General features: G+C 36.6%; 1 protein-coding gene across 1 annotated transcript in view; it reads left to right on the top strand.

Annotated features, from left to right (window-relative positions):
• Nucleotides 1-9,841, top strand: part of LOC122808042 (immunoglobulin alpha-2 heavy chain-like) — a 44,127-nt gene extending 34,286 nt beyond the window's left edge. Inside the window, exon 5 of the mRNA XM_044079029.1 lies at nt 9,764-9,841. Coding sequence (XP_043934964.1) covers nt 9,764-9,807 — 44 coding nt within the window. The 3' untranslated portion in view covers nt 9,808-9,841. The remainder of the gene's footprint in view (nt 1-9,763) is intronic.
• Nucleotides 9,842-21,942: the final 12,101 nt, after the last annotated feature.

Genomic DNA, 21,942 nt, shown 5'->3' with positions numbered 1-21,942 from the left:
ATAAGTTATGACACCCGCAACTAAAAGTACTTTTCACTATGCCAGCTTGAGGGGGGGGGGGTACAGATAAGCAAATACACAAACAGTGATTCATTTAATATTATGATGCACAGCTAGGGGCAGGAATGTGTATAAGGAATAGCAAATAATGGAAGCAATGGTCAGGAAAAACAAAATAATGACTGCAGCGAGTCTTGGCCACTTGGATATAAATGATAACGTAAGGAGTTCCAAGGAACTGAAAAACTGATCAGAATAAGTAAACAATCTGAGATGAAGGGAGAGTGCCACTGAAAGAGAAAGAGAGGGGGTGACAAAGAAGGAATAATCATGGCTTGATGGAATATTTTTTGAGATGACATCAATATGTAGCATTACAAATTAATGAAAAGAATGGTCATGATATAACCAAGATAAATAGACTACTGCTTTCCAGATCACAAACTACAATAGGCTTAAGTTTCATCCAGTATTTTATTCCCTTAATCTGAATTTTCACACTCTGTCACTGTAGATAATGCAGTTAACAGGTGTTGTCCTATTTGTTCAGCCTAGGAAATAATTGCATGCTATTAATAACTCTAGACTAGTTTACATATAAATAAACAAATAATTATTCAAATTACTCAATAGGGTACCATTGCTGAGAAAAGAAAACAGATAATTTACAATAGCTAAGTATTTAAGTAAATTATGCATAGAAAACAAATGTTTATGTAGTTGAAGGTGTCTGTTGTAGTTAAAGAAATGTTCTGTCTGCACAGAAAACAAAAGGGAGTTTTTACATGATGGTGAGCCGTTACTGCTATGTGCTAAGCAAAAGAAACAGATGAGAAAATCTGAGGATAAAAGAAACAAATACATCTGAATGCTTTGAGGCAAAATGTGCAGCAGAGGGCAAAGCATAATAGTGATAGCTGCAGATGTAAGAGCAAGGAGAGGAAGTTTTATGGTAAGACAAGTGTTGTAACATGCAGAATATGAATTTGTAATAGGAAAGAGTGTAATGAAATGCAGTGCATTTAAAAAGAAAAGGGATAGCAATATTACTGTAATTAGCATGGCAAAGGAGAAAGAGAAAGAGTGTGAGAGGGAAGGTGAAACAGAAAACAGGAGGTGGATTCAGAAGCCACATTTTGTAGATTAGTAAACTGTCAATAAGACTATTTGTAAATGCTGAGCAATCCTAGACAATTAAGGATTGAGTATGGGATGCTTTTCTAAGACACATGATAGCATGGCATGGCCTTCTTTTGATTAATGTGCCATTATGTGAAGTGACATAGGCAAAAAGAGCCTTTGCTCACCTTAGTCATACATGGCTAAATGTTTTAATTCAAAGGGTGGTCTCCTTACTTCTGTACCTGCACTGATCAGCTATAGCAACTACATCACATTGCCTCCATTTGACTGTCTGCACATATGCTAACTTGCATGGCAGGAATCTAACAGTGCAATTCTCATTAAGATAATATTGGATTTTGAGTCTTCAAAAGCATCAATCTTTATCTGAACCTCAGTATTACAAACTTTGTTTTCAGACTCTCAGGCACCTGTAACCTAGGACACAAAGAGCATAAGCTTTGTTTTGAGTAGCAGATTGTTTATGTTTTATTGATTCTTTTGTGAATATCAGCCATTCACATCATATTTTATTTATCTGGAAAAAGCTTTTATCACTTAAGCAAGGTTTTTAGAATCTTCTCAACAGATTGTCATTAAACTGAAGATAAAAATGCCAGTATCCAGCTGGAAAGATGAGTGCTAAGGTAAAAAGGCAGAATGAATGCTGGAATGTCAAGGTTGTCAGGAAGATAGATATGATCAGTACACAGATAAAAAAGCACCAAAATGGGGAGGTTACTAGGAAGTAAACTAGTTTGTTCAGATTTCTATATCTGACTGAAAACAAACTCACCAAATTGTTCTAAAATGGCAATGCAGTTATACCATGTTTATACTATGTAGCTTTCTGGATCTTTTCTCCTTCAGCCTCTGAAATTCTTTTTAAACCTAATCAGACTTTCGGGCAACAAAATCAGTATATAAATAAATAGACTCATCAGTAGTTATTAGCTTTCTTATCCAGGGTACCATTAATTAGCTTAGCCCAACCTTCCAGTTGCCCCAGGTACGCTCAGTTTAAGTGACTTGCTCAAGGTCACACAGTAGGTAAATGAGCACTGAGGGAAGCACACTTTGTACCACAGAAACTACAGGTCACAGCCTTAAGCCTCTGTGTCAACTGTCAGGCAAAGTTAGTCCAAGCACCCCGGGTGTGAATAGAAAAAACAGCCTTGTGATGTTCCCTCACCAAAGGTAAATATGCAAATTGCTGAGCAAATAACACAGCTTTTGCAAAGTTTAATATTTATGAATAATGTATAGATATTTATATATTTTATTTATGTATTTATTTATTGACACTTGTTTACTGGAAAAGTCCTTCAGGATAATTTTATCTAGGGTTGGGAGGGTGGCCTAATGGTTAAGGTGTTTGCCTTACAAACACAAGGTGCAGGGTTTGAGTCTCACAAGAGATAATTGGCTAAGCTTAAAATGGCTCACAAGGGCAGTTAGTTAGCTTAGTACTAATCTATGAACCTATGTTTCCAGTGGAGCTGAGGAGAAAAGCTCCACAAATAAAAAAAAATAGAAGATACATATACATAAGTAAAAACAGAGATCATAGTAAAATACACTGTAAGTATGTAGCTTAATACAAACATTATTGCACATATGATGTAGGATAATATACATATACCATCAGCAAATCAAGAAAAATACAAAATTGTGTAACATTTAAACGTGTTGACATAGGTGTGTGAGGTTAATAATCACTCATAAAGCAAATGTCAGAGCAGAACATTCAAAGAGTGGATAAATAGGAGGAGAAATAGGGAAAATTAGAGAAATAAATGTTTGTTAGAGGTGATAAGTGGAGTAGATATGGGAGGCAGGAGAAATAATGAGTAAAAGCAAGATTAAGAGTAAGGGAAATAATATTACATGTATAAGAAATAAAATCAAGGTGAGACAGATATGTGTCAAAGAGATTGCCCCTTCTTTGTAAAAGACTTCCTAGTTATATTAAGCAGAGTCATTCCCTGGACCTCTTCAAATGCTATTTGGATCAATGGGTGGGGAATCACAAATTCACGCCTGGGGTAGTACCTAACATCCTTTATGGATATGGGGCAATCTGTAAGATACTGAAGGCATAGGCACAAATCCATGACATATTCTAGTCCCTGGAGGAAATATAATATGTAAAATCAGGTTATATTGGCTAAGCTTGTAAGGCTGCTAAGTCATTATCATATTAATCTCCTATGAACATATGAAAAAGTGAAATAGGATGTATTTACGTATTAGAGGAGAAACAGCTGAAATTTTAGCCAGGAAAGCAGAAAGTGCAAATCTAGGAGTCAGAGAGGGATTATTTTAGTTGTGGCTTAAATAAATGCATTTCCCTGATTGTTTCAAGGGTTGTATTCCAGACTTTTGCTACACAGTGTAAGTATAGACTTTGGCTGCAGTTTTAATCAGAAGATCGAAGGTAATGATTTGGGAGGTAGTGGTAGAGAATTGTATTTATAGTTCAACAGGAAGTAGGATTATATATACTTTTATGAGTTAACAGAGGTTGGGTATATTTACCTGATGGGATACGTCTAGCCAGTTTAGAGTTTATAGACCAAACCAGTGATGTGTTCTGTGACTTGTATTAGCTGCATATCTGTGCACCTGGTTATAATACTGTTTTAGTTTAGATTTTAGGGTGGCCTGAAGGTTAGTTAACTTCTCCATTACTAATCTTCCTTTGTACTTTTTCTCTTTGTTTTTTTATTTTTTTGTATTGTAAACTTTTTCATATCTGGATGCCTTTGCCTGTATTTCTCTTCAAATATCTTTGGTCCTGTTCTTTTTGTATTGATTAGTTCTACTTTTTCGTTTGCATAAATATTGCAACATATTACATTTCTTTTTCTTTCCAGTTTCCATATTTCTTTTTCAGATGTCTCCTGCTTCCCCTCTTTCTCCTTACTTGAGGGACTCATTGTTCCATCATGCTGTGATATAAACTGTGTTAGACTTTCTACACTAAATCCTTCACTTCGCAGGTATTCCGTAACTTCCGCTTTTCTTTTTCTAACTTCTACTTTACTAATTTTCTATTCTATGTTCTCCCTAGGTGGTCTTATTTTTTGTATTGTTAAATTTTCTATACCTGGATGCCATTGCCTGTATTTCTCTTTGAGTATCTTAGGGAGTGCTTGTTTTGCATTGATTAATTTGCCTTTCTCCTTTGCATAAGTATTGCACCATGTCAGCTCTCTCTTTCTCTCCCATGTCCATATTTCATATTTATACCTTTCAAAAATTACTAGATTTATTCTTTGTGTTTTCACAGTTCTTCAGTAGCTTCTTTTTACAAACAGCCCATGATTTCTTGGTCTATATAATGTTTTTCATGAATCATTTGCATTAATGAACACAAATTTGCATTTGAAACTTTTGACAGTTTTTCATGTACAAATATTTTTTTTTCTTTTCTCTAATTTCTCTCTTAATCTTTTTATCTATCTTCTGTCTGAAAATTCTGGGCTTCTTAAATAATAGTAACAATGCATGCTTTCTTTTCTATCCTCAATAGTCCACTCTATCATCCTTATGGCTCTTTTTGACTTATCAGATTTTATGATTTTTTTTGTGGGTTACTACTTACTTTTACAATGGGGGGCATCTTCCCCCTGAGCCTGGCCTAATCCCATTGTAGGAATATTTTCATGTCTTGAGGATTCAACAAAGTCATTTTTCCAGTCATGGCACCAGCGTGATTACCAGGATTGGACACTTTTTATCATGAGACTTATGCACCTAATTGTCTTTTTTATTTTTAACATACTTCTGTCCATGATACAATGGATATAAAAAGTGTACACACCCCTGATAAAATGCCAACTTTTTGTGATATAAAAAATGAGACCACAATAAATCATTTCAAAACTTTTCCCACCTTAAATATGACCTATGACCTGTACAATTCAATTGAAAAACAAACAAATCTATTAGGGGAAAATATAAAAAATAAAAAATGTACGATAAGCTGGTTGCATAAGTGTGCACACCCTTAAACTAATACTTTGTTGAAGCACCTTTTGATTTAATTACAGCATTCAGTCTTCTTGGGTACACACCTGCCATCAATTACATTTTTTGTTTTTATATTTTTTTTCCCTAACAGATTTGTTTGTTTTTCAATTGAATTGTACAGGTTATAGGTTACATTAAAGGTGGGAAAAGTTTTTAAATTATTTATTGTGGTCTCATTTTTTATATCACGAAAACCTGGCATTTTAACAGGGGTGTGTACACTTTTTAATCTACTGTATATGTTATATAAAATACAGGCTAAATATCAGTGTTGTCTTTGGTGAGATTTTGTAAAAAACTGGGTCCACCTCATGAAGGTACTCACCATGACTGGAAGATGAATTCAGTCCCAGCAATACTTGCTGATTTTTCTCATCTCTCCATTTGGACCATGCTCTCCATTTGTACCCCTTCAATTTAGTATTATATAGCCTTGTCTATTCTCTAGCTCCAAAAGCAGCCTTAATCAACCCACTATTAACTTCTCATTCACCACACCATCCCAATTTTTCCACAGCCGGTTTGGTGGATAAATGTTGCCTGACAACCAATTAATCCTCAAAAAAACAGGTATGGTATGCAAGCGATTATATGTATAATATCTCAAGAGGCAAAACTCTTCCATACAAACACTCATAATAACATGCTACACCCACCACACATAGTATGCACTCCACACATTGACCTACTTAGGGTGAGGCACTTAAATGCAATCTTCTCAAACCCCAAAGACATCCTAGGCATTTTTCCTGCAATCAAACTAAAGCACTCAGCGAAATAACAGTAAACACTGCACATACATCAACACCCAGGGGAGCCTCAACTACCATGTCCATAAGGAAAGACAATACACTACCCAGGATTCTTGTCATAGGGGACTCCATTGTACAACATACTGATGTGCCACTCACTAGGCTGAACAAAGAGAAAATAATGGCCAGTTACCTGTCAGGGAACATGATCCACCTAGTTATGCATGCACTCAAGTCACTGCACCACAGGTACCAGCATGATTCTGTTATAGTCCATGTAGATGTAAATGACGTAAGACATACCTCCCAAGATTCTATGAGGAGAGACAGTATGGAGCTCTCAGGCTATGTGTCAAAGGGTGGTATGTGCCTAAGCATTGAGCAGCATTCTACCTTTCCCAAGGATGATGCTACAAAATGAACAGAAGACGACTGACTTTAATCAGTGGCTTAGGTTTTGGTGTCATTCTAGGGGATACTCTATTTGTCAGTGTGGAAAATGGGTTAACAAGCCATGTTGCTTTGCCAAGGATGGTCTATACCTGTCTCCTCTACTCTTTCAAATATTGGCTAAAACATTGTTCTCCCCCATAAAGCCTTTTTTAGGCAATGCCAAACTGACAGACCTTCTAACAAAAAAAAAATCTATCCAAGGAAATCTAAATGATTTATTGCTTGAAGTCATGAGTCTAAGCAAGACAGCCCACTCCATCCAAGCTCTCCTCAAATTGGAGATTGCAGACATCTGTGCAGTTATTGAAACATGGTTTAAAGTCACAGAAAATGCCATGGTACTGCAAGGCTTCAGTGCCTTCCACACATTAAAACCAGCAATTGTTCAGCCAGGGGCTAAAGGTGGATGTGTCTTGAGTTACATCAGTAACACACATACCTCTAGGTTGGTCAAACTGTAGTTCCTCCACATCCAGATTGCCATAGACAAAGGCCTATACCATATGCTAACAAGCTGCAGATCACCATCTATGTCCCACAAAATCCATAGCTCATACTTAGACCTATAGGAGACACTCATCATTCAACCAAATACAACACCCATGGGGGACTTTAATTATACCTCTATAAACTGTGAATCCTACACAACCTCAAACTGGCAGGCACAGAGATTCCTACACTTTGCAAACACAAACATTATGGGCCAGTAACTATATACAAACTAGAAGGACCACAAATAAGGAGAATGCTTCTCCTCCTCCACTACTCAGAGTTGTGCCCTGTCTAGTCATGTCAGACCACAAAGCAGTATTCTTCAAAATAAGAAGCAATTCTGTAACCACAGAAATCCCCATTCCCCATGTTGTGATGTCTCCAGTAATGTCAGACCACAAAGCAGTATCCTTCGAAATAAAAATCAATTCTCTAACCCCAGTAACAGTTAGAAACTACTCCAAGGCAAACTACCTTTTATTAAGTGATAACCTGTGAAAATGTCAAGCCACTCCAAACCCAGGTAACACAGCAGTCTAAGTGGAAGTATTCACAGAAGCTGTGTGCAACCATGTTAGTGACTGCACTGAGGCTGCTGTGCCTAATCATAATAAACCCTAAACTTACTAAAAAAAAACAAACCACACTGGTGAAATCCAAAATTAAATAGGTCGTACAAAAAAAGAAAAATGTTATAGCTAAAATTAAGATATATAACACCAAACATGGCAAAAACTCTTTCTTCAAACTAAATAAACAACTAAGAGGACTAATTAAGTCCAACACAGCAAATTTTGAGGTAAAGATATCATCCCAGGCCAAAGAATACCATAAGGCCTTCTTTAGCTATGTCTGGAACCTCAAAGTCAGCACACAACAGTGTGTCGAACTGTTGGTAAATGGAGCCACGTTCATAAAACCAGCAGATAAAGCAAGTTTTCTGTCTGCCAAATTCAGTTCCAACTTTACCCCCTGCACCCCCAGCTTTCCCCAAAGAAATGGCATCTAATATAATCCCTCCAACTACCAGTAGGAAGTAGGTCTTAGATGTGGTCTCTAAGGCCAAGAATACAGCATCGATGAGCCCACTAATATACCAGAATGCCTCATAAATAGACTGAAATATGGCCTATTAAGTCCATTGGTATCAGTATTCAACCATTGTCTCCACACAGGCTTCATGTCACTGAAATGGAAGACTGCAACGGTTATTCAAATTGCACATGGATGGAACATCAACATATCTTGGGAACTACTGACCCATTAGAGTGGCTAGTCTCATATGCAAAGCCCTGGAACAAATTATCATGGACATGATTAACAATGACATAGGAAACCATCAGACAATGAACTCACTATATAAACTTGACCCAATATAAAGTCAAGGACAGATGTAAACATATTTATTTATTTATTTATTTATTTATTTATTTATTTATTTATTTCACATTTGTTAACCAGGTTGGCCCAGCTGATCTTGAGCCTGAGCCCACTTTCATTGGAGATCTAAGGAGAAAAGCTCCTGTACATGATAGACATTATGAAACAAACATTGTAAAAATAAATAGCTTGAAACACACATTGAATCATAAATTGAGACATATGTTGATACATATCCTTTTTCCAATACTTTTGAGAGGGATATAAGATGGAAGAAGTGTAAAATCACATCAAAGGGAAATAAAGGGCTGGTGAAATAAAAAAAAATGCAAAAAAGAAATAAATAAGATCAACCTAACGGTTTGAAAATAAGGGTTGTAATGAATATTAGACTTATAAGTAAACTAAAGAATGGAGGCAAATAAATGACTGACACAACCAAAGGATGAAGTCCATGGCCAACAGACCCCCCCCCCCAAAAAAAAAAAAAAACAGGGAAGTACTCTTAGGACAACAATAGCGTCTGAAGACAAAATGAATTGCAAATGGTATGTAATACTTCAAATATTCATCAATGTACATAAAATATATCAGAGTTGGAGAAGGATAACCAGATAACCATACTGTATAGTCTGAAAGCCATCAGTTTTATCACATTTGCTACTTTATGAACTATTTTGTATTCTTCAATGTTTTTTCCCCTAAGTTAGATATTTTATAAATATTTAATTGATGTCTACAATTCATTTTGCCTTCTGAATCCATTTAATCTTCAATGCTTTTTTTCTATGTTATGTATTTTATAAATATTTAAATGATATTTGCAATTCATTTTACCTTCTGAAGCCATTTTTGTCCTGGGACTGTTAGTCTGTAAATACTAGAGACATTAACAGGGAATAAAGGCTTATAACTAGAGATGAATCATGAGACTAATAGATGGGTGACATTAACAATTGTAACACATTTTATATGAAGGACTGAGGCTGACTGCTTAAACAAGCAAGGCTGAAGTAAGACCAGTATCTAGTGAGCAGTGGAAGTGCTATAAGTAGTCCATAATTAGATTAAGGATTTTGACATACATGCTTCAAGAATAAACTGACAATATTCTGCTGTCATGTAAGACCAGAGATGATGCATAATTTTAGAATTTTAGAAGAAAAAACAGTTTTATCACTTCTAGCCTTTTAGTACTCATTCTGTGCACTGATTCATACTGCATAGAACAATTTAGAGGTCCAGCTATTGACTGCTGCCAGGGTTATAGTGACATGAAGATGTAATGAAACTTCAATGCCATCTTGCTGAATTTTGAAATATTATATATGAAAAGTATCACATTGGAATATGGCTATTACTGTTCTGTAAGAGCAGCAAAATTGAATGACCAGAGTTGCCAGTGAAGAGCAGATGACTGAATATTTGTCTAGATCCATTCCTAATATTTTCAGTTTTTATATTTTAAAAATAAAGTAGGACATCATGGAAAAAATACACACATTAACAAAATGGTATGCTTTTTACAGATTCTACAGTTGACCTGCTAATAAAAGGATCTCAGCATTCCTGAGAAGAATACACATTTCTTATTGTGGTCATTCATCCTAAACAAGCGATTTGTATTTATGTTTAATTATAGCAATTTGATAAATCATTGAATTGCTGCTATTTACAGTCAAGGCATGAACTGTTTTCTTTAATTAAATATGCCTTTTATTGCACCTTTTTGATTTAGATGATACTAACAGTAATATAAGCAGCTATATCTCTACTACAGTCATTTCATTTATTAAGTTGCACATTTGTGCATTTCTAAAGCAGAGCTCTAAGCAACATAACACGACAGAGAAAAATGTTTTGAGATGTTTAGGCTAATGGAGGCACTATGCTGTGTACCCCTGCATTGAAAAAACAGCATTAGCAATGCTAGCAGCAATATCTACATACAAATTCCTAATTCCAGCTCTTCATGACTGGAAAATGAGCAACTGGGAAAGGAAGAAAGGAAAACAAATTTCACTTTTGCATTTATACTTCTCCATCAAATTAATATATACTACGAAAAACAAGTCCAAACATCTGTAGAGTCAACACTATAAATCAGTTTAATGCATACTTGAAGCGCTTTTCATTTGCAAACTATGCATACTTCATCAGAAGTAATAATACAAAAAATATGTCATCCTTTTAAAACACTTGATCCAAAAAATGCGGGACAATTAACTGAAAAATGCTGTTTAACTAACAACTACTACAATTAAGTTAACCCTAGTGTCAACTACAATGTAAACCTACCTTCTGCAAAACATGTGTAAAAAAATGTTTTAACACACAAGTATGTAACTTTTAATAGAAGTAAAAATCTATATTTGTAAAGTATATAAAATGTTAGTAAGAAAATATTATTTACCTTAAAACAAGTATAAAACTGTGAACCCAATATCAAAAACAAACCTATAAATTACTGTACTAATGGAATCATGCAATAATAACAAACAGTTCTACTTTTATACTAAATGTCATCTTTGCAGACTCCTCAATTTAAGGATACTGCTAATAGAACAGGACTCATTAAGACCTGGAACACTATATGCATTGAGTTTAATTTGCCACCCTAACTCAAGTTCTTCGAGTTTGAAAGGAAAAGGTCCACCTCTAATGCCCTGAAGTACATTGTCTATAGCCATAAATTTAAACTGATGGCCCACATTAAGATGGATATGCTTTTCCAAGGCATTGTCGGTCTTGTTGCAACTGATAGCATACAAATGTTCGTACATTCTGTCACGGAGTCTACGCTCCGTCTTGCCTATATAAAAGGCCGGATAGCAAGTACATCTGGCCAGATAGACTACAAACCTAAAGTTACAATTAAACCTAGATTTTAACTTGTATTTTTGCCCATTTACCACAAAATGGTTAGTTACCTCTACATTTTTACAGTAATTACAGTTCTCACACGTATTCATCCCGACTATTCTGCGAATCTTCCACTGTTGTTTTTCCAATAAATTCTTAAGGTTTCTACCACATTTAAAAACAATATTAGGTGTATTACCAAATGTGTTAAATAAAATTTGATTGGATCTAAACAATTGCCAGTTTTTCCGCAGGATTTTAGTGCAAAGATAACTTTGTGCACTAAATGTGGTTATGAAACTACAGTGCAATGTTAGGTTATTGGGAATAATGGACTCACAAGTGACTAAAGGCACTGACAAATCCAGATCCAATAAGTTGTTACAAACAGAAGGTCTGATAGCCAAAATAGTTTGTAAATTTGGTTTACCCTTTTACAAGTAACCTCCTCTATCAAAGAGTCCAATAAAGGTTCCGGATAATCACGATGTAAAAAATGGTTTTTTTTTAAGAATGTACATTCTTCCAAAAAATCTTCCTCCTGGCTAATGATCCTTGAAGCCCGAACTAGTTGGCCCTTGATAACTGACCTTTTCTGATGAAAAGGGTGACAGCTAGAAAAATGGAGGAAATAATTGGAATATGTTTCCTTTCCTAAATATTTTGGCCTTGTAAAAACCCAATGTTCTGTTCTTACTTAACCAGGTGTCTAAGTATGCTATGGCTTCTGTGTTAAAAGTGGAAGTGAGTTGTAAAAATTCCACATGAGGTCAGCATCAAATGGGTGGCTTTGATGATGAAGAAACATGAAGCACTTAGTTTGGAGATTTCTTAAGTGTCTGAATTACTTGATCTAGTACTAACAAATAATTTTTTTATGTTTAACAATCAATTTTATTTGCAGAAAGTAGGGATAGCAATGGGTTCCCCGTGCAGAGCCAGTGTAGCTAACCTGGTCATGGCACATTGGGAATCCGAATTTGTATTAAATAACATGAATGTCCAAAAGGATCTCATTTATTACACCAGATACCTGGACGATATATTTATTTTGTTAAAAGGGGACCATGAGACAGGCCGAGTGATGTTGGAATTGTTTAATCAATCAACTGAATTTTTACAATTCACTTCCACTTTTAACACAGAAGCCATAGCATACTTAGACATCTGGTTAAGTAAGAACAGAACACTGGGTTGTTACAAGGCCAAAATATTTAGGAAAAGCACATATTCCAATTCTTGCCTCTATTTTTCTAGCTGTCACCCTTTTCATCAGAAAAGGTCAGTTATCAAGGGCCAACTAGTTTGGGCTTCAAGGATCATTAGCCAGGAGCAAGATTTTTTGAAAGAATGTACATTCTTAAAAAAAAAACTTTTTTTACATTGTGATTATACGGAACCTTTATTGGACTCTTTGATAGCGGAGGTTACTTGTAAAAGGGTAAACAAAATTTACAAACCTATTTTGACTATCAGACCTTCGATTTGTAACAACTTAGTGGATCTGGATTTGTCAGTGACTTTAGTCACTTGTGAGTCCATTATTCCCAATAACCTAACATTACACTGTAGTTTCATAACCACATTTAGTGCACAAAGTTATCTTTGCACTAAAATCCTGCAGAAAAATTGGGAATTGTTTAGATCCAATCAAATTTTGTTTAACAAATTTGGTAATACACCTAATATTGTTTTTAAACATGGTAGAGACCTTAAGAATTTATTGGAAAAACAGCAGTGGAAGATTCTCAGAATAGCCGGGATGAATAAGTGTGAGAACTGTAATTACTGTAAAAATGTAGAGGTAGCTAACCATTTTGTGGTAAATGGGCAAAAATACAAGTTAAAATCTAGGTTTAATTGTAACTCTAGGTTTGTAGTCTATCTGGCCAGATGTACTTGCTGTCTAGCCTTTTATATAGGCAAGACGGAGCGTAGACTCCGTGATAGAATGTAGGAACATTTGTATGCTATCGGTCGCAACAAGAGCGACAACTCCTTGGCAAAGCATATCCATCTTAATGTGGACCATCAGTTTAAATTTATGGCCATAGACAATGTGCTTCAGGACATTAGAGGTGGACCTTTTCCTCTCAAACTCAAAGAACTTGAGTTAGGGTGGCAAATTAAACTCAATGCATATAGTGTTCCAGATCTTAATGAGTCCTGTTCTATTAGCAGTATCCTTAAATTGAGGAGTCTGCAAAGATGACATTTAGTATAAAAGTAGAACTGTTTGTTATTGTTGCATGATTCCATTAGTACAGTAATTTATAGGTTTGTTTTTGATATTGGGTTCACAGTTTTATACTTGTTTTAAGGTAAATAATATTTTCTTACTAACATTTTATATACTTTACAAATATAGATTTTTACTTCTGTTAAAAGTTACGTATTTGTGTGTTAAAAAAAAAATTTACACATGTTTTGCAGAAGGTAGGTTTACATTGTAGTTGACAGTAGGGTTAACTTAATTGCGATAGTTGTTAGTTAAACAACATTTGTCAGTTAATTGTCCCACATTTTTTGGATCAAGTGTTTTAAAAGGATGACATATTTTTTGTATTATTACTTCTGATGAAGTTTCCATAGTTTGCAAACGAAAAGCGCTTCAAGTATGCATTAAACTGATTTATAGTTTTAACTCTACAGTTGTTTGGACTTGTTTTTCGTAGTTAACAGTTTTTTGTGCTGTGGAGTTTCCATCAAATTACTATATGTTGAAAGTACAAAGAGACACCAGAATTTTCAAGCTATGTGCAATGTTGATAACTTTTAATGTCGGAAAGTGTGATGCTCCATTGCAATATCTATTACAAATAAAATGTGCAATATGTGCATGTTTGAGTACAGCCTGCAGACAACTATTTCTATTATAAGATGAGCTAAGAGGTAATTCATTTCTAGCTACTTAACAGAGATAGACAGACAGACCTAAGTTCAAGGTGAGTATGGAATAACATTGCATAAGTAATATAGAACATCATGGACAGAGAGTTAAGTTCAAGGTGAGTCTGGAGTAACACTGTATAAGTAATATAAAGTATCATGGACAGACAGAATTAAGTTCAAGTTTAGTTTTGAATAACACTGCATAAGTTATACAGAGCTTCATGGACAGAGAGTTAAGCTCAAGGTGAGTCTGGAGTAACACTGCATTAGTAATATAGAGCATCACGGACAGACAGAGTTAAGTTCAAGATGAGTCTAGAGTAACGCTGCATAAGTAATATAGAGCATCATAGACAGATAGACTTAAGTTCAAGGCGAGTCTGGAATAACAATGCATAAGTAATATGGAGCATCATGGACAGACAGAATTAAATTCAAGGGGAGTCTGGAGTAACACTACATAAGTAATACAGAACATCATGGACAGAGTTACGTTCAAGATGAGTCTAGAGTAATGCTGCATAAGTAATATAGAGCGTCATAGACAGACAGACTTAAGTTCAAGGTGAGTCTGGAATAACAATGCATAAGTAATATAGAGCATCATGGACAGACAGAATTAAGTTCAAGATGAGTCTGGAATAACAATGCATAAGTAATATAGAGCATCATAGACACACAGACTTAAGTTCAAGGTGAGTCTGGAATAACAATGCATAAGTAATATAGAGCATCATGGACAGACAGAATTAAGTTCAAGGGGAGTCTGGAGTAACACTGCATAAGTAATATAAAGCATCATGTACAGAGAGTTAAGTTCAAGGTGAGTCTGGAGTAACACTGCATAAGTAATATAGAGCATCATGGACAGACAGAGTTAAGTTCAAGGTGAGTCTGAAGTAACACTACATAAGTAATATAGAACATCATGGACAGAGGTTAAATTCAAGGTGAGTCTGGAGTAACATTGCATAAATAATATAGAGGATCATGGACAGACAGAGTTAAGTTCAAGGTGAGTCTGGAGTAGCACTGCATAAGTAATACAGATCATCATGGACAGACAGTTAAGTTCAGGATGAGTCTGGAGTAACACTGCATAGGTCATGTAGAGCATTATGGAGAGACAGTTAAGTTTAAGATGAGTCTGGACTAACACTGCATAAGTAATATACAGCATCATGGACAGACAGGTTCAAAATGAGTCTGGAGTAGCACTGCATAAGTAATGCAGAGCATCAGTATGACTTAAGAATAGTACACAAACTGAACAATACCTGCTCTTTACAGAATTGTTAACAACCTTAAAATTACTGTCTTCCTGCCACTGAATCCACCAGTTTTAAAGAATATTATAATGTAGTATGACCTAAGAAAAACATTATGTAACCAGATCACCCGTTTCTGTAGATAATATTATCAAGCTGTCTGTAATCAACTTCCTAGGTCCAAACACCAATGTGTTTTAAACATAAAATGATGTACAGACTTTTGTCTTCGCAGTGCATCATCTGTGTTGCCGTTTTCTTTGCAAACATGAAAGTATGATGTGATAACTGCACACAACAAGCTGTGTTTTTGATTATTACTTTCACAAAGTGTACCACACGTGCTGGCAATGTATTTGCAGATCTCTATGCACCCACCGGCTATGCAAGCTTGTTGTGTAGGTGCCTCTGCAAGTAACAGGTACACTGAACTTGATGTCTGGTATCCATGTGTTTACTCATCTATTATTATAAAATGAAAACAAAAAATCAGGCCAATTATACAGCCAAAGGCAGGGAGATCAGGACACACATACAAGAATCACCTGTGTTTCAGAAGCTACAACAAAAAGTCTTAAAAGGTGGACCATATACTGTGGAGCAGGAGGTAGGAAGAAAACCAAAGTCATACACCTAATGTATTTTTTTTAACTGAACTTCATAAGACTGGGCAAAGAGTGATTGTGTCTAACTAAAATGACTTCATAAGTGCTTATTCTACAAAATGGCTTGCTGTGATGCAATTTTGGGGTGCAAACAACAGATTATAGTTATTTTGTAGTACAGTATGAATAGATGGTATTCAGATGCAATTATTACAGTACATATTATGTAGCATAATATGTAACAGTGCAAATGTGGTGACACACAGGGACAGGGACAATTCAGATATGCACATTGCATGAAAACTTTACTGGGAAAATGACAGTGTATGTGTAGCATGACAATGATGGCACAATGCATGCAAATGAGAGACAATTTGCATATAAGAGCCAAAGTGTATGCAGATGACATCAATCATAGCAGAGTATTTTAAAAAACTTATAAAATTAATACGGTGAGGCATGATAATCAGAGATTCTGAATGAGAATGTTTTCCAATGAATAAGATTATCTATTGTGATAAGAATCTATGATTAGTAACTATACAGACTGATTAGAATATGTTAGAGGCCGCACTTGGTGCCAGTGTGCATAATGTTGTGCTTTCTAGCCCACCCCATTGCTGGGAGGTCCACCACTAGCAAACTTATCATCACCGCAGTAACCAGTCTATTGTCAACAACTACTATGTGCACAGAGATACAACCCCTGGAGCTTGCAGATATGTGCTACTGTCATACAGAATTGTGTGTGTGTGTGTGTGTGTGTGTGTGTGTGTGTGTGTGTGTGTGTGTGTGTGTGTGTGTGTGTGTGTGTGTGTGTGTGTGTGTGTGTGTGTGTGTGTGTGTGTGTGTGTGTGTGTGTAATGTTTATCACAGTAAAGATTAATGTTTGCATAGTACTGGCCATTCTCATTATGGGAACTTTCCAGCATCTGACAGGGGCCCTGGTAAGAGATTTGTGGGTATCTACATCACAAACCATACACAAGCTCCTTGTTGTAATGCTGCAGCATGTGGAGCAGCACACCTGTATCTCAAATACATTGATGATCACTACCATGTGGACAGACACACCATACAGGCGCTTGTAGACATGTACCACTGTCATACAGAAACATGGCTGATGCATGAAACGACTATCAAAGTGGAACCTAAGGCTGGTGTAGCATTAACCATTCTCACTATTGGAATTTTCAAACATATGACAAAGGAACTGGTAGGAGTTCTACAGATGACTATATCACAAAGTGTATAGCAGTTTATTCAAGTAATACTACAGTGTTACTGTAGTGAATGTTTCCATTTGTTACTACTCGTTTGGTCCTATGACAGTACTTGTACACATGAGGGTACAACTGCGCATCAGTGCCTTAAGCCTCTGTCATTGCCCTCACTCCTAATTGCTGCTATGTTGGTAGCATGTGGAACAGATCCTCTACTGTAGTTGCACAGGGTACCACACTATGCTATGTAGTTACATTGTGCATAAAGAACAGCTGACATCTATTGATTGGGGCTGTATAAGCCATGTGGCCTATACTGTATGCTGTGTGTCACTGGTATGCCAGTTCAAATCATATGCAGATGGATATGTCTCTAGCCCAAATGAGTTCCATAACCCTGAACCCATCCTTTCAAAATGCCAGCTGTGTGGCCCTGGGCTCCACATCCTGTTGATTTTCTATAGCAGTACTATTATGCAGACCTTGGCAGCACTGCTTCTTACTGATGATCTGCTAACACTTCTTTCCATCATTCTCCACCTTGTCAGTGTTACCCCCTCCACACACACACACACACACATTTGTCAGTCCCAAATCCTGCCTATAACTGAAGTAAACCTTCCTCCTGTCCAGTATATGACCCCCCTGCTTTGTCTACACTCTTGTGTGCTCACTGAATTCACTGAACCATTACCAGTTGTATTTTCTGCTGTCAGTTTCTCAGTATGGCTGTATGATATTTGCAATCAATTATTTGCCACCTTCTCCATTGCTTGCAGTAATGTGGCTTCTAAGGCAATGGCAACCAATGTTGTTATCATGTTAAAAAGGACAAGTAGCTTTGTAGTTATAAAAATTATGGAGATTTGGTGCAAAACTCTCTGAATCACACCTTTAATGTGATGGGATAGCATTCATCCTTAACACTTCCCATCCACAAGATGGTAGTTCATACAGACAGAATGCGTATGCATGGCCACATTGACTGCTGGCTATGTTAGCATTTGTCATATTGCTCTAGTATGTGAGGTTGCCATGCTACTACTGGGCAGCATTGTGTTAGTATGTGGTGTGGCTTTGCTATTGCCCAGCAATATCATGCTAATCTGTGAGGTGGTCATGCTACTGCATAGTAGAATTGTTCTACTATGTATGGTGGCTCTGTTACTCCCTAATAGAACTGTAATAGTATGTGGTGATGGTTAATTTACTGCTGTGTAGCAATGCAAAACTATGTGGAGGGACCATGCTTCTATCCAGTGGCATCACTCTACTATGTGGGGTGGCTGAGCTGCTATGTGGGCGAAGTCATTCTATTGACTAGTAGCAACAAGCAAGTATATGAGAAGGCTGTTCTGCTGCTCAGTAGCATATAGCAAACAGTTTGCTACTGCTCAATGGTACTGCATGACTGTGAAACCTGGTTGCACTATAGATGATTACCACTATGTCAATGCTCATCTAGCTGCTCTGCTGTCAGTTGATGTGCATTATGGAGTCCCCAGTACGTGCAGCCATCAGCACTGACCGTCCAGTTTTCTGATTTAGGCCTATAGGCTGGATATGGCCTATTCAGTCACTGACAGTAGCAGGGTTCCAGCATGGTGCAGCAGGGAATGCTGCATCTTACTGCACCAGCTGCAGAGTCACCATCATGAGTACCACTGGGCACTTCTGAGGGTCTTCTGTATAAAGGGTGTATGTCTGACAGCAGTTTGCCATGGATCTGACTGATACCATTAGCATTGCCCATTCTGAGGAGAAATGCCACTACAGATATAGGGTTCTAGAGAAATACCACCCAGCCATACTCCACCGATGTGAAGAAGAGGTTAAGGAAGGAGAACCACCATCTGTTTGGAAAGCAGTTTTACCTTGGATTAACACTGTAAGGTGGGCCTTGCACCTGAACCTATCTTTGCCTTCAGTTTTCAGGTATAACCTGATATCATTGCTATATTTAGTGGCACAAGATAGTGAAGGAAATAGATTGGGCTGCCAGAAGATACAGGACAGACTCTGCAGGCACTATAATAAGAGTATAATATTGCTGACTGCACTATACTATTTCAATAAAGTGTAATAGATTTAGACCCAAAGGGGGAGGAGATGCCCAGAGTACAAGGTGTTAGAGGCAGTGATTATTGGTGCTGATATAGCAGAAGTTGAGTATCAAAAATGAATTGCCAGCATTCAACCATTCATTCACTACTTGCAAGTTTGAATGCGAATATTCACCCATTTAAACAGACGCTGCTATTTAAATGAATTAATGATTTTCTATAATATTAAAGGAGTCAGTTGCATAGTTTGAATGTAAGAAGTTTTTCCACTGTTCTTAACTTTCAAAGGAGCTTTATTTTTGTTTTTTTATTATTTTTCATCCTCAGCTTTAGTTTGGGTGTGTTACCTGTCTGGGAGACTAGACAGGGTAGTAGTTTACCTAGTTACTGCTCTGAACACACATGACTTATGTGCTGGATTTGCTTCTTTTTTTTTCTTTCTATTCTTGTGTTCCTCACCATTCTATGTTTTATTGTCTGTGTTGTTTTCTATTTCTCCATTCATTTTCATTTTCTACAGCTTCAGACATGGTGCAGACAGTGGTGTAGCCACTGTGAACTGAACCTACTATTTTCCCAGTCATCCCAAGGCCTGCCTCCCTACTAGGTGACGAAAGTCTCCTTGCAGTGGGTGACTCATAGCGCTCTCTGGTGATTTCTGTGCCTCTTCTTGGTGGGTGAAGGTACATTTTCTGAGAGTGGTGCAGATGCATCAGCATAGATCATTTGGTAGGCAGTGGTTTGTGTGGGCTAAGGTGGAAAGATATCTATATGCCCATATTGGCACCCTGAAGTATCTCCTTGAACATCTAATAGAACTGTCAATCCTATCAGCCCTGACCATTAGGTCATAAGATGCAGGATCCCATCCCTGATGTCAGGCATACAGGTGACTGGCATCAGGGCCTATTCACCTATGGACTAGACTGGCAGACCCATTGTACTTGTCGTTTTACCTCATCACTGTGTTCCCTTTCCTTGTGGGATTCTCTCCACCCCCTGTGTCTTGCTCAATCCTCCTTATTACCAATTGTCTACGCTTTGTCAATCTACTTTACTCCCTTGTGGCGTCTACCCTTTGTGTCACAATCTCCCTTGTCAGTCTTTGTTTGTCTTGTCTGTTTACATGCTCCTGGCACTTTCCCTATACTATTCCTCCTCTCCCATTTGTTCCTTACTGGCACCCTTCTAATTTTTCAGGAAAAAAAATAGATACCTGTCCTCCAAAAAAGTATACTCATTTCCCCTTACCCCAGCAATCTGCTCTTCATGTTGTCCTGCTTTATGTTAATTTCTTTGCTCTTCCTCATGTATACCTTTCTGTCCCTGTTTAACTCCATATATAATAATGAAATGGGGTACTAGTGACACTGTGTTATGGTGCTCTTGTATGAGCTGAAGACAGAATGCATGTTTCAGTGAACCCATATCCTACACAACCTCTATTTTACTTTTCCTTTGGGTTACATGACCACAGCATTTTAGTTGGTGTAGCAGTGTGGTTATTGCTGATAAAGTGACATCAGTTCTTTCCCCTCCAGCCTTGCCCCTGGCACAATGACCCTATGCATGTTCATAAGCATCTCTAATCAGCATGGAGCCACATTTCACTATTTTATTCATATTATTTATCACAGCGTGGTTGCATTATAAATATTTCTAAAATACCCCTGCAATTTTTTTTGTAAGACAATAAATATTAATTTATAATGAAAGGGACTTCTTAATGCCCAAACACCATGATAAAACAATTAAAAATGAATTTACATTTATTAAAACAGTGTTGACAGATCAAAAGGACTTAGCAATGCTCAAATGGTCTAATGAATCAAAGCATAGTGAACCTAAGTACAATAAATATTAGAAAAAGAAACAATATTACATGATTTTGACAATAGTGAAAGTGATGAATTTATTGCTGATAGTAATTAATGCACTAAATGGACAAGATACAGATCAAATGACAAAGCAAATGAAAATAATACAGTTTGTGGAAATAATGTGGTGCTACAGCATATCAACACAACATATTACTGCATCCATATTTGTGCAAAAGTATTTTACATGAATTACTGCTGCTTAAAGATCAGTATTTCATTCTTTCAGTGTTTCAAGGCAAAGACAGCCTTGAGTTATAAAGTAAATCACAGCAGCATTTTATATATACCTGTTAGCAGAAGTTTATAGAACTTTGTGTTGAATCATTGCAAGTGAGTTCAGTGAATTGTGGCTGCTTAAACAAAAGGGAGACTAGTTGCTTTAAACTGACAGTCCACATCCTTTGTGATACTAATGTTATTTTGTATAGAAGTATATTGGTTGAACTGTGGCTGATTAAACAAGGTAGCCAGCGTGTTTCAAAACAAAGACAGACTAAGTTGCAGGAAGGAAACAAAGCTGCTGTTTGTATAACTGCGTACTAATTTGTAAAGAAAAAGTATTTCAAGTAATATATGGTCATTTTAAAAAAGCAAAAAAGGCAATATATATTTTCAGAAAGGAATAGCTGTTACAGTAATGTGCTTGGGGGAAAAAATCAACAATTATTTCATTTCTGTACATGGGCAAGTGTTTGGGTTGGTAGAAAAAACTGAATAATTACTTGTTCCAATGTGGACACCATTTTAAACAGGCTAAAAAAGATGAATAAAATGCTGGGGTTTTTTTTACTCAGAGATGGGCCCACTGCATTGCTTCTGTATGATTGTTAGAATTATCATTGTGGGCAATCTCCATGGCCATACTAAATGCTAATGAGGCATTCCAGGGAAGTGATCTATGCTCATGTGCATACA

The sequence above is a fragment of the Protopterus annectens genome, chromosome 8.part0 (assembly GCF_019279795.1).
Source record: "Protopterus annectens isolate FY-2018-M chromosome 8.part0, PAN1.0, whole genome shotgun sequence".
Classification (NCBI taxonomy): Eukaryota; Metazoa; Chordata; order Ceratodontiformes; family Protopteridae; genus Protopterus; species Protopterus annectens.
The sequence above is the reverse complement of the archived record's forward strand: the minus strand, read 5'-3'. Positions and strand labels throughout refer to the sequence as shown.